The sequence below is a fragment of the Solea solea genome, chromosome 13 (assembly GCF_958295425.1).
Source record: "Solea solea chromosome 13, fSolSol10.1, whole genome shotgun sequence".
NCBI classification, from domain to species: Eukaryota; Metazoa; Chordata; class Actinopteri; order Pleuronectiformes; family Soleidae; genus Solea; species Solea solea.
Genome location: NC_081146.1, coordinates 2,214,078 through 2,227,116, shown reverse-complemented (window position 1 = coordinate 2,227,116; position 13,039 = coordinate 2,214,078). Strand labels below are relative to the sequence as shown.

The following is a 13,039-nucleotide window of genomic DNA, read 5'->3' as shown; positions in this document are numbered from 1 at the left end:
AGTCGTTGCATTTACTTAGATCACCCTCAAACAGCGGTGAAACTATATGTCTATGTCCGAAATCAAACCATCCCATAACACACATTAACACCTTCACAAATACAATATACTAATGTTGGAGTTATGTGTACGTAGAAAGTAAATTAAATCATCTTACCCATTCAGTGAAAAACAAACACAAAAGAGAAGGGGGGGAAATCCTTAAAACAAAAACGAGCGCATTGTCCACAATTAACTTCAGACTTAAATGTTCAATACTAGCTCAGCAGGCAGTGAGTGTAACCCGACAGCGAGATAGAGATAAAAGAAAAAAGGCGCTCATCCAAAATCAGACCCCCATCTGAGTCCAGTTGTCCTCCCCATCGTAAGCGGTGATCAAATTTCGTTATTAGTCCATACATTTAGATTAATCAATGCCAGACATAATCGTCCTGTTTCGCCCATGTTAAGTGGCATCTGTCCCCCGCTGTCCTCCACCGGACAATCCGTCGCTTCACGGCTGCTGAAAAAACTCTTCACCTCCACGGGGCTCGAAGAATGGTGTCGCCGGTTGTCCAACATGAAAGTCATGACCGCAGGGTAACGCGATGAGTATTCGCTTTTGCGTTGTTGGAGTATATTTCATATTTCTTGCGTTTTTCCTGTATTTCTTGGGCGTAATCTTGGAAAAAGCGGACCCTCATGTCCCTCCAGGTGATCAGTTTCTTTTTCCTTGCAGCTGTGAGAACCGCAGCCTTGGCTTTGTCCCGTACAAAGCGGAACGATGATGTGCCTCGGTCTTAAGTCGTTAGCAGGTGCAGGGCCGACGCGGTGGATTCTGTCAATCTCATACCATGCATCCGCTTCAATGTCTAGCGCCTCACTCAACAAAGTTTTAAAACATCCTTCCAAATCCCGGCCCCCCGTTCCTTCTCTAATACCAGAGATTCTGATATTCTGGCGTCGGGAAAATCTCTCTAGCGCCGTCACTTTCTCCCGCAGCTGTTGGTTCTGTCTCACCAAGTTTTTCATGATTGGGCTAGCCTTAGCTTCTTCATCCTCTAACTGGGAGATTCTCTCTTCGGCTTCCGTGATCCTACCGCCGAGGTTGTTAACAGTTTTGTTCAAAGACCGAACACCTTTTTTCACCTCATTCATGTCTTTAGCCAGGATCTCGAGGATAGCTCGGATGTTGGTTAATTCAGCCGCCACGTTCTCTGTATGAGGACTCTTCGATGTAACCGGTGTCTCCGCCATTTTAGGCTGTAGCTTTACCTGAGGGTCCGCCGCAGACTTCCCCCTGGAATTAAGAGGGTGATTGCGAGTGAAATAGTGACTTTTCTGACTCATGTCCGAAAACCAAGTAAAATTAGAACAACGACTTAAATTAAAGTTTTTAGTGGGATTTGGGGCATAGGCGAGCTCCGGTCTCCCCTAGGCTGCCATCTTGGGCGGGCGTACCACGTGACTCCCCAAACTGGCTCTGTTTTAAGAATCCCCTGGTGCTCTGTTCTCTTAACCTGCTGTACTCTTTTCACTTACCCCATCTCTACAGCCGTCTCTCTACCTAGTAGTTTGCTAACTGTATGCCCTTGTGCTACATATATGGTGAAGATATACCTTTTCTGTTTATGTAGGCTACTAGCTGTGAACTGTCCCACAATGTTAAATGTGCCTCCGGGGCTGTCTAAGGGGCCACTACTGCGAACTAGTTTTTGTTTTGGCTTGAGCGTCCTGAATGTCTTCAAGTTCATTACAGTAACATTTGCTCCTGTATCAATTCTGAACCTTACAGGGGTGTTTCCTACGTTTATTTGTTCTATTCAATGCTCAGCACTGCCCTGATTTACTTTACTTACTGCCCCAAGATAAAAGCTTTCCTCCCCATCTTCACAGTAACTAACCTCTCTTACTGACTTGGAGAAGCATTTCCTCTCCCAGTGGCCCTTTTTCCCACACTTTCTGCATTCTGAGTCCACCGCTTGGTGGACCATCTGTACCGCTGTAAAAATCTGGTGCAAAAAAGACATATTTACTTTTTGATTTTTACTTTTATGGCTCATTAGTTGATATTGTGAATTTATATAGGATTACATTAACCCATTTTATGTATATAAGCAAATGTATTAGACAAAATATACAATTATCAAATGTTATGTGAAATACCAGAACCAATATAACGTTTTCTGTCTTGCTTTGTTTTCAAATTTGTTTGGTTTTATCACTGTTTTTTTTTCTTATTTACTCTGTGTGTACCGACACACATGCTTACATAAATATAAAGATTCAATTCAATTCAGTTTTATTTGTATAGCGCCAAATCATAACATACATTATCTCAAGATACTGAACATAGACAACATCATGGAGAGCAGAGAACCACAACAGTTCACACAATGAGCAAACACTAGGCATCAGTGGAGAGAAAAAACTCCCTTTTAACAGAAGAAGAAATCTCTGACAGAACCAGGCTCAGAGATGTGCAGCATCTGCCTCGACCGATTGGGGTGAAAGGAAAATGGGGGACAGAGGAGAGGTTGGGGACAGAAATGGGGAAGAGAAAGGACAAGAGGGAGATGAGGTAGAGACAGAAGAGAGAGAGAGACCAGAAGCAGATACAACACAGAAACACAACAACTGTATTAAGTTATAAGTTTACACATTCAATGATTACATGTTTATAGCAATACTATGTAATTTATATAAGCAGCAGCAGAGAGTGTTGATAAAAATTATACTGATATCGACTTTTAATTATAGCATAATAATAATGGTAATGATACGTATGATAGTAATAGCCTCGAAAAATATATATATGTAAATTGGTATGGAAACATACTCATATGTTTACTTACATTTCATTTCTTTTTTGCCCTCTTTTAAAATAAAATCAGTTTTTGTAAAGTGCTGTATTTTACATGGGTGAATAAAATGTCAAATTGTGTATAATTAAATGTACTCAAGATATGGAAATGGATCAGTAAAATTAGTATTGTATTGATGATTATTACAATTGTGCAACTGTAACCAACTACTTGGGACCTTTTGAGCCAATTTAAGTTCTGCCTTTCTTGGCCAGGTCACCCTTGTGAAAGAGATCTTGATCTCAATGGGTCTTTTATCTGGTTAAATAAAGGATAAAGAAAAAAGTTAATTTTACCTTTTTACATTTTACCGGTGATACACTCAAGCAGCAGATTTACATTTTTAAACAATATTCCTAGGCTTCATGACTGTGAGCCTTTGCTCAGATTAAAAAAATACCGTGTGAAAAATTACGTGTTTTTTTTCTTTAAACATATAGACTCAGACTCATATCAAAACTTTGTTTTCAGATCCTGAGAAACATACAGCTGTGAAACACTGTGTCCACACACACATCTAAATATAGAGATGGCCCTGTACTATCTGCCCAACACGAAACATGAGGCAACTTTCAAATGTGGGTAGTAGATTTAAAGTTAATAAAAAAATATTTAAAAGATTTGAAAAAATTAAAAAATTAAAAAAATGCATGTTATTATTCATTCAGAAAATTGCCGTAGTACGTCGTAACATGTAATATTTAATAAAAAAAATATCTGATAACATAAAGAAAGGCTAAGAGATTGTTTAAAAAATTGTGTAATAAATATACACACGAAACTTGCATGATAAAGTGACAGACTGTCTATATTGTCATAGTTTCACACAAATCAAAATAAATTACAGTGCATACTTTTAGATTTAAAACGAAAATTGTTGATTAAAAGTGGGTGTTAAGAAGAATTTTGGTGTCTGTGGCTCAATGAAATGCTTTTACTTTCCATTTTACTCAATACGTCCTAATATGTAATACTCCTATAGCATATTAAGGAAAAGCTCATAGTACCATGTGATAAATGTATACATGAAAATGAGAAGATTTGTTTTCATAGTTTCCCATTTGATTTACTGAGTAGAAATTGAACTTCTACAGAGAAAAATATTATTCTGCAAATCAATCACTTGACCTCAACATCCCGCTGCAGAGATTGGCTCCTCACCGACCAACCAGGACTGTGAGAGAGCAGGGCAGCTCAGCTGATTGTGGATATAAACCAGGGCTCCAGGTGAAGTCCTCTCATCGACAGCATCACATAGCAACCATGAGGTCTCTGGTCTTTGTTCTGCTCATCGGAGCTGCCTGTAAGCATTTGTCTTTGTGCTTGTTGACTTTTGAATAAGTGAATTAACACATTCATTCACTTGTTCACTGACTGGTTGGTTTTCTGTGCGTTTCTCAGTTGCCACCGAGGACGACAAGATCGTCGGAGGGTATGAGTGCCAGCCCTACTCCCAGGCCCATACGGTGTCTCTGAACTCTGGCTACCACTTCTGTGGAGGCTCCCTGGTCAGCAAGGACTGGGTTGTGTCTGCTGCTCACTGCTACAAGTCGTATGTCACTCTTTGATCGTATGAGGGAATAAAATACATGCAGGAATGAATATGATTTTGAGCAGCATCATGACATTCAGCTGCAAACTATCCTCCCTCTCTCTCTCTCTCTCTCTCTCTCTCTCTCTCTCTCTCTCTCTGTCCACTCCAGCCGTGTGGAGGTGCGTCTGGGCGAGCACAACATCAGGACCAACGAGGGAAATGAGCAGTTCATCTCCTCCTCCCGTGTCATCCGTCACCCCAACTACAGCTCCTACAACATTAACAATGACATCATGCTGATCAAGCTGAGCAAGCCCGCCACCCTCAACCAGTATGTGAAGACTGTGGCTCTGCCCTCCAGCTGTGCCCCTGCTGGCACCATGTGCAAAGTCTCTGGCTGGGGAAACACCATGAGCTCTAGTGAGTGAAATCTGATTATTTATGTGTAAGAAATGCTGCTTTCCTCTGTGTTGAACACTTTTCTCACATACTTTTGTATCCCACCTTGTAGGTGCTGACGGTAACAAGCTGCAGTGCCTGAACATCCCCATCCTGTCTGAAAGAGACTGTGACAACTCCTACCCTGGCATGATCACTAATGCCATGTTCTGCGCTGGATACCTGGAGGGAGGCAAGGACTCTTGCCAGGTATGTAAATCAGCATTCAATGAAAAAATACAGAAACAAAGGCATGAAATACTTGTTATGAATCTTCAGTGTGAGTTTACGCTCTTTATTTTCTTCGTCAGGGTGACTCTGGTGGCCCCGTTGTGTGCAACGGTGAGCTGCAGGGTGTTGTGTCCTGGGGCTATGGATGTGCTGAGAGGGACCATCCTGGTGTCTACGCCAAGGTATATCTTTATTTTCAACATTTATCAATAAACCTGTTTGGGTTTTTACTCACAGTATGTCCAGTTAAATCAGTCATATATTTGCTGCTGACCTTTCTCTCTGTCTCTTATTCACAGGTCTGCCTCTTCAACGACTGGCTGGAGAGGACCATGGCCAGTTATTAAATCTGATCCTGCGACCACCAACTTGTTCTACTGCCTTTTGTCCATCATTCTAACTCCAACATTGTTGTAGAATTTTGAAGAATGTGCAGCCATTTAACATCAGAAACAATAAAGTCGTACACCTCAAATTAGTTTGCTTCCCTTTTTGCCATATAAAAAGAACTGAGTGTGACACCCTAAAAATAAGTTGGGACAGTTTGCAAAAATTTAAATAATATACAATAAATGCTCTTCTGTGAAAATTGAGAATAAAAAGGTGCAAGGATTCTTCTAGCAAGCAACAGAGGACATGGCTCAGTTCAATGAAGATGTTTCTCAGCACAAGATTGAAAAATGATTTAGATCCTTTACCAAACTTTGTTACATAATATTAAAGGCTAAAGGTGTGAGAACATCAGGCAGTCAGGTGCTATTATATGAGAAACCGTTCTGCTACTGTGATAGACATAGCCACGGGCTCAGGAGTACTTTTGGCATACTTAACTTGACCTGTATATCAGCTTTGTGCAAAAAAGCTACTGAGTTCTCTGGACCCGAAGTTATCTGGGAAAAAAATAAGTGTGGGAACATGTTCTGTGGTCAGCCAGGTCCACATTTCAGCTTGTTTTGGGGTAACATCTTGGTGTTGACACTGGGCAGAGAACGGTTTCCATACTAAATGATTTTTGTTGTTAATAATGCCAGTTAAAATGCTCAATCAATATTATAGCCGTTACAACAACAACAGAGGCCTGATAGGAAGTCTGCAAAACAGCATTGGTTAAGAAACAGGGCTGGGGGTTACCACAACAGCAGGAAACCAAACGGGAAGGAAGGAAGGAATCACACCAATGATAGAGCACACCAATTCAAAAAGAAAAACACATATGACGGGCCAATACTGGTTTAAACACAACTTAGATGTCCATCCATACATCCATTGTTTACCACTTTATCCTCCACACCAGGGTTGCAGGACTGCTGGTGCCAATCTCAGCTGACATATGACATCCTGGGCGGGTCACCAGTCCACCACAGGTCCACATGTAGAGACAAACAACCATTCACTCTCACATTCACACAGTCACCAACCCAGGTCTTTCTGACCTAAATGTAGTGAAATCAATTTTAAAATGAAAACAAAATCAAATTGAATTTCCCAAAAATCTGCCAAATACACTAATACAATTTCAAGGGTAACTAAACCCCCTCTTTTGAGGCTAACTCCACCCAATGGCTGATGTGTCAAGAAGTGGACTAAGAGATGAGTGAGGGAGAGTAGTCTGGTAGTGAAATCTGACACCAATTTGTAGCTGTGTGTGTAAACTTTCAATTAATCAGATAAACCAATCAGGTTAATTAACTTCAATGAAAGGGGGCAGCCAAGGATAGAGAACTTGGCATGTGACTGATGGGTTGCCGGTTTGAGTCCCTGCCAGGTCAAGGCCTGGAGTACCACTATGCAAGGTGCCCAGTCCCTATTGCTCATTGTTAATTGGACACTCTAAATTGACCCCATCCACAGGTGTCAATTGTACTCCTTGTGCTGGTCCCAATTGATGCGTGTGTGTGTGTGTGCTGTCCCTCTTCTCTTTACTATTCACTGTGCTCTCTGTTCACCTTTTCCTAAATGTTCTTGTCCTCTCTCTCTCACTCACACACACATACACGTGGTGGCGCTGGTAATGGCGACACGCAGCAGCAGCAGCAGCTCCCTTGTGTGTGTGGTTTTTTAACCTGTTTCGTCGTTTTTATGTCGCTACTAACGCTCACTTTAAGTCGATTCGCAAGTGATAATCTGCAACTATGCCTCACCTTAGTTTGACGGGCCTCGCTGTCCTATGGATACTTTTATTCCACTTTATGTGCGGACTCTGTGAAAAGAGGGAGCCGCTCCAGTATGGCCGGGAGTTTCTCCTACGCTTCCGCAGCTCCGGAGAAGGAGTTGTGGACTCATCGGCAGTCCCCCCCGCGGAGATCATCCGGCGGGATCACACGGGAGGCCAGGGGTGGTCATCCAAGCCGACAGGCGTGAGGAAAAGGGGCAGACGTGGTGGAGTTCGCCAGCGCCTTAAAAGGCTGGGACACCGCCGTATCCCCCTGCCGACCATCATGCTTGCCAACGTCCAGTCTCTCCGCAACAAGGTGGATGAGCTCCAAGCTAACGTCAAGTTTCTGGAGGAGTATAAAAATGCTTGCCTACTCGCGATCACAGAAACCTGGCTCAAGGATCACGACTCACAGTCCGACCTGAGGATCGACGGTTTTGGAGAGCCTGTTCGCCTGGACAGGGACCCCACAGTGACCGGCAAGTCCCTGGGAGGGGGACTGGCTCTCTATGTCAATCGGAGCTGGTGTGGAAATGTGATTGTCAGGGAGAGTCTTTGTGCTCCGGACATCGAACTTCTCTCTGTTTCGCTTAGGCCCTTTTATCTACCAAGGGAATTCACTCAGCTATTTGTCACACTGGTATATATTCACCCTAAAGCTAATGTGGACAATGCTGTTCGGGCTATCACTCGCACAGTGCTACAGCTACAAGCTTTATCGCCAGACGCTCCTAACTTTATTATGGGTGATTTTAATAACTGTAAACCTGGGGAACTTTCACCAGTATGTGACATGTGCAACGAGACTTAATAAATGTTTGGATCTGTGCTATGGTTCCATAAAAGGAGCTTACAAGTCCCTCCGGAGAGCTTCACTGGGTGCGTCAGATCATAACACTGTCTATTTGGTTCCGTCCTACAAATCCGTCCTGAAGAGACACAAGCCGGAACGAAGATTAGTTCCGGTCTGGACGGAGGAGTCTATCGGGCGGCTCCAGGATTGCTACGCTTGCACGGACTGGGACTTGTTTAAAAATTCGTGCAAGACTGTGGATGAAATTACAGAGACGGTTTCTGACTATGTTAAATTTTGTGAGGAGTTATGTATCCATAAAAAATCTATCTCCATTTTTCCTAACAATAAGCCATGGGTCTCAAAATCAGTCAAAAACACTATTAACAAGAGAAACATAAGTTTTAACATAGGTGATATGGATACATACAAGGAGCTACAGAAGCAGGTCAGGAAAGAAATAAAACTTGCCAAGCAGCAATATAAGGATAGGGTGGAGAACCTGTTCAGCACTGGCAGTGCACGCCCTGCGTGGGAGGGGGTGAAATCCTTGCTGGGGACGCAGCCCCATAAGAGTAATATCTCCCTAAATGTGATGTCTGATCACCACCTGGCAAATGAATTAAATATTTATTCAGACCGTTTTAATGTCCACGATTTTAGCAATGAACTGTCTGCGTTCATGAGCGCTACGCCAGTGCCGGACAGTGACGGTGCATGTTGACCAGGAGAGGGTACAGCGAGTGTTCCAGAGGGTAAAGGAGAGGAAAAGTCCAGGTCCTGATGGGATTGGAGGTCGGGTCTTGAGGAACTGCGCCGAACAGCTGGCAGGAATCTTCAGCTTTATTTTCTCCTGGTCACTCCAGACTCACAGTGTCCCCCGCCTGTGGAAGGACTCAATTATTGTCCCAGTGCCCAAAAATAAATGCACAAAGACACTGAATGACTTTAGACCCGTTGCTCTTACCTCCTTGGTAATGAAGTCTTTTGAGAGGATTGTGAAAGACGAGCTCATGAACACTGTGCAGGCAAACTTGGACCCTCTCCAGTTTGCGTACCGGGCAGGGAGGGGGGTCGATGATGCAATAATCACTCTTATTAATATGATTGTGGCGCATTTAGAAGAGGCCAAAAGCTTTGTTCGTCTGCTTTTTATTGATTTTACATCTGCCTTTAACTGTATCCAGCCCCATATTTTAGCCGAGCGTCTCTTAAATTATAATATCGACAGGAGTCTTATTTACTGGCTGATGGATTTTTTAACTGTCAGATCACAACGGGTCAGGGCCAATGACGTTCTGTCTGATGTTCTCTTCTCCTCCACCGGCTCTCCTCAGGGATGCGTCCTCTCCCCTCTCTTATTCGTCCTATACACGAATGCATGCTGGAGCTCACACGAGAAACGCCACATTGTAAAGTTCGCTGATGATTCAGTGATCGTGTCCCTCCTCAGCCATGATGACCCGGTGCCCGGCCCTGTAGTGGAGGATTTTATCCAGTGGTGTAAATCGTCTTTTCTCACCATCAATGTCTCAAAAATGAAGGAAATGACCATTGATTTTAGGAAGTCCCGCCCAGCCACTGTCCCCCTGTCGATCAACGACCAAGCTGTAGAATCTGTCCAGCAGTATAAATATTTGGGGACAGTAATTGATGACAGGCTGTCCTTTGAGCATCAGATTGATGCAGTGTGTAAAAAGGCCAACCAGCGCATGTACTTTCTCCGCAAGCTCAGGAACATAAACATGGACTCTAAATTCATGGAAATGTTTTATTCTTGTTTTATCGAATCTGTCCTGACTTTTGCTTTTATTTGCTGGTTTGGGTCAATTAACCTGAAGAACCGCAACAGACTTCAGGGCATAGTCAGAGTGTGCAGTAAAATTGTTGGTGCTCCACTGAAAGACATTTCCTTGCTGTACAAAACTAGGGCCCTGAATAAAGCCAGACTCGTCCTGACCGACCCTAGCCATCCCTTGGCACCTGAATTTAAACTGCTCCCATCCAGACGCAGATTTCATGTGCCAAGATGCAGGACCAACAGATTTAAAAATACCTGGGTTCCAGTGGCCATTGGCCTTCTTAACAATTGACAGCACTGTGGTCACTTTAAATCCTGTTTCTTCCAGGATGGCATGGTTGCACTTTATTGGTTGTTTTATCTATTTTATTAACTATTGTTAATTGTTGTCCTGTGTATGTATTTTATTGCTATCTCTATTATTAGCGTATGTTGTGTCACTGTTGTACTTGGTTTTTACTGTTGTCTTATGCTGCTGGCTGCACTACAAATTGCCCTCCGGGGACAATAAAGATCTCTTGACTTGACTTGACTTGACCAAGCCCAGATGAAGGTCGATGTCAGGAAGGGCTTCTGGCGTAAAAATCTCCAACTCAAACATGTAGGGGTAACCCCTAGGCAGGGGGAAGCTGAAAGCAAAACATTTGTTTACATCAATAAAGAAAACAAACAAATCAAAGGAAATATGTAGAAAGAAAGAACAAAATACGTTCTACATAGACAACATCATGGAGAGCAGAGAACCACAACAGTTCACACAATGAGCAAACACTAGGCATCAGTGGAGAGAAAAAACTCCCTCTTAACAGCAGAAGAAATCTCTGACAGAACCAGGCTCAGAGATGTGCAGTCATCTGCCTCGACCGGTTGGGGTGAAAGGAAAATGGGGGACAGAGGAGAGGTGGGGGATAGAAAGGGGGGAGAGAAAGGACAAGAGAGAGATGAGGTAGAGACAGAAGAGAGAGAGAGAGACCAGGCGCAGATACACAACAACTGTATCAAGTTACAAGTTTATACAGTCAATGATGACACGTTTATAGCAATACAATGTAATTTATAAAGCAGCAACAGAGAGTGTTGATAAAAATTATACTAATATCGACTTTTAATTATAGCTCAATAATAATGGTGATAATAGGTATGATATGGATAGCCTCGAAAACTGGATCTTGATCCTGCAACCTGCAAGATGAGAATACAGAGAGAGAGAGGGAAGGGACTAAGTTTAGAATTAAAAACTCCATAAATACACTAAGGAATCAGACAAACAAGACACACGTAAAACAGATTGGGTAATCACGGAAGGGAAAAGTAAAGTGCACGCAGACGAGGACAAAAACAAGTTCAAAATAAGAGGGAATTTCACAATAAGATGACATGGACGACAGAACATGACAGAGCCCTACCCCCAAGAGTCGCCACCTGGCACTAAACATAAAACACAGACCCCAAACATAAAGCACCAACGGTCAGCTGCCCTCTTGAAGACATCACACAAAGAGAGCGGATTCCGCCGTGCTCGGGCCCAGACACGGCAACACTACCAGAACCTGCGCAGAGGGGACACAAACATCACGATTAAGTGAGGGGAACAGAGGAGGTTGGTAACCATAACAGCATTCAAAGGGGGAGTACCCAGTAGATGAACAGACCAGTGAGTTGTGTGCATACCCAGGCAGAGTGTTGACCCAAGATGCTGGAATGTCGGACACCAGGCAACGAAGAGAAGTCTCTAGTTCATTGTTGTGCCTTTCAGACTGACCGTTGGACTTTGGATGCTAACCAGACGAGAGACTGGACCGGGCCCCGATGAGTTGGCAGAATTCGGCCCAGAACCGAGAGATGAATTGGGGGCCACGGTCCGACACGATGTCCAACGGCAGCCCATAGAGCCTAAACACCTCCCTGAGGATCACCTCTGCCGTCTGTTTGGCGGACAGGAGCTTGGCCAGGGGAATGATGTGCGCTACCTTAGAGAATCGATCGACCACAGTCAGAATGCAGGTCTTACCCTCCGATGGCGGCAATCCGGTGACGAAATCCAGGGAGATGTGGGACCAGGGCCGAGATGGTACGGCCGAGGAAGGAGCGTCCCATGAGGCTGGGCATGGGAAGGATTACAGGACAGGCCCCCACAAACTCCCCGATGTCACGGCGCATCCCCCACCACCAGAAGCCGGGGATGCGGGTCAACGCTCTGCCTGGGTAGAGTATGCACACAACTCACTGGTCTGTTCAGGAAGGACAGAGGCAAAAGTACAAAAGACGAGGATCCTCAAATAAACGTCAGGAAGCCGTCGGCGCGAGATCCACAGGAAAAACAAAGTCCCACTGAAACAGGTAAGCACAGAGATAAATCAACAGAAACACGGAGGTGCAAAAGTCCACAGAATAGTAATCCAAAGGATAGGATAGTGGGAGAGGATTTAGTCACGAAGCGTCAGCTCTGTTAGTGTTTTTGTCTTGTTTAGTTCAGTTCTTGTGTTAGTTTAGATTTAAAGTCACGTTAAGGGGTGGGTTTGATTTTCACTTCCCCTTTTATTTTGGTAAACGTTCATGTCTTCCATGGTTTCTTCAGTTGTTTTGACACATCTCCCCTAATTCCCTCATGCACTTCACCTGGTGATCCTTTAGTAATCACTCGCACCTGCCCTTGATTCCCTCTTCCCTATATAGTGTCCCCAGTTCCTTTGTCATTTGCCAGTGCGTCGTTTATTTGTTTTGCCTTAGCTCAAGTGCCATGTCTAAGTCTTGTTCATTCTCCTTTTGTGAAGAAGTGATTTTGTTTTCGTCAAGTATAGTCTAGTTTAGTTTTCTCCTTCTGTAAAGAAGTGATTTTGATTTTGCCTGCCTTCTCAAGAGGAAAATTAAGACTCTTGATTCTTTCATCGCTTCTCCTGTCTTGTGCATTTGGATCCAAGCAGTGTAGTTGGCTTCCTAACAGAACGCACTGGCCAAACATGACTGGGCGACAGCAGATCTCTTCATCTCAGCGTTCCGGCAGGTCTTCGACAGCTCGACACCCTCCAGAAAAGCGAGACGCACTCTGGAAACGATCCGGCAGGATCACGGTGGCACAATACACTATTTGCTTCCGGTCAGCCATGGCAGGTTGTGACTGGAATGCTCAGAGATCCACTCAAGGTTCTCCTTGCACCCATGGATGTGCCCTCCAGCCTCGATGCTCTCCTCCCCTGCTACACCTCCAGTCGACACCGATGAACCCATGCAAATTGGCAGGACG

At 44.0% G+C, this 13,039-nt stretch overlaps 1 protein-coding gene across 1 annotated transcript; it reads left to right on the top strand.

The window, feature by feature from the left end:
* The first annotated feature begins 4,038 nt into the window (after nucleotides 1–4,038).
* On the top strand, nucleotides 4,039–5,521 carry LOC131471986 (trypsin-1-like). Its single transcript, XM_058648823.1, has 6 exons — nucleotides 4,039–4,146; nucleotides 4,245–4,395; nucleotides 4,547–4,797; nucleotides 4,889–5,025; nucleotides 5,127–5,228; nucleotides 5,346–5,521. The coding sequence occupies exons 1-6, from the start codon at nucleotides 4,107–4,109 to the stop codon at nucleotides 5,391–5,393; spliced, it is 729 nt and encodes a 242-aa protein (XP_058504806.1). The 5' UTR covers nucleotides 4,039–4,106; the 3' UTR covers nucleotides 5,394–5,521.
* The last annotated feature ends 7,518 nt before the right edge of the window (nucleotides 5,522–13,039 follow it).

Coding starts and splice junctions, on each gene's coding strand:
- LOC131471986 (XM_058648823.1), top strand. CDS start 4,107: ATGAGGTCTCTGGTCTTTGTTCTGCTCATCGGAGCTGCCT. Junction 4,798..4,888: donor GGGAAACACCATGAGCTCTA/GTGAGTGAAATC, acceptor CCCACCTTGTAG/GTGCTGACGGTAACAAGCTG. Junction 5,026..5,126: donor GAGGCAAGGACTCTTGCCAG/GTATGTAAATCA, acceptor TTTCTTCGTCAG/GGTGACTCTGGTGGCCCCGT.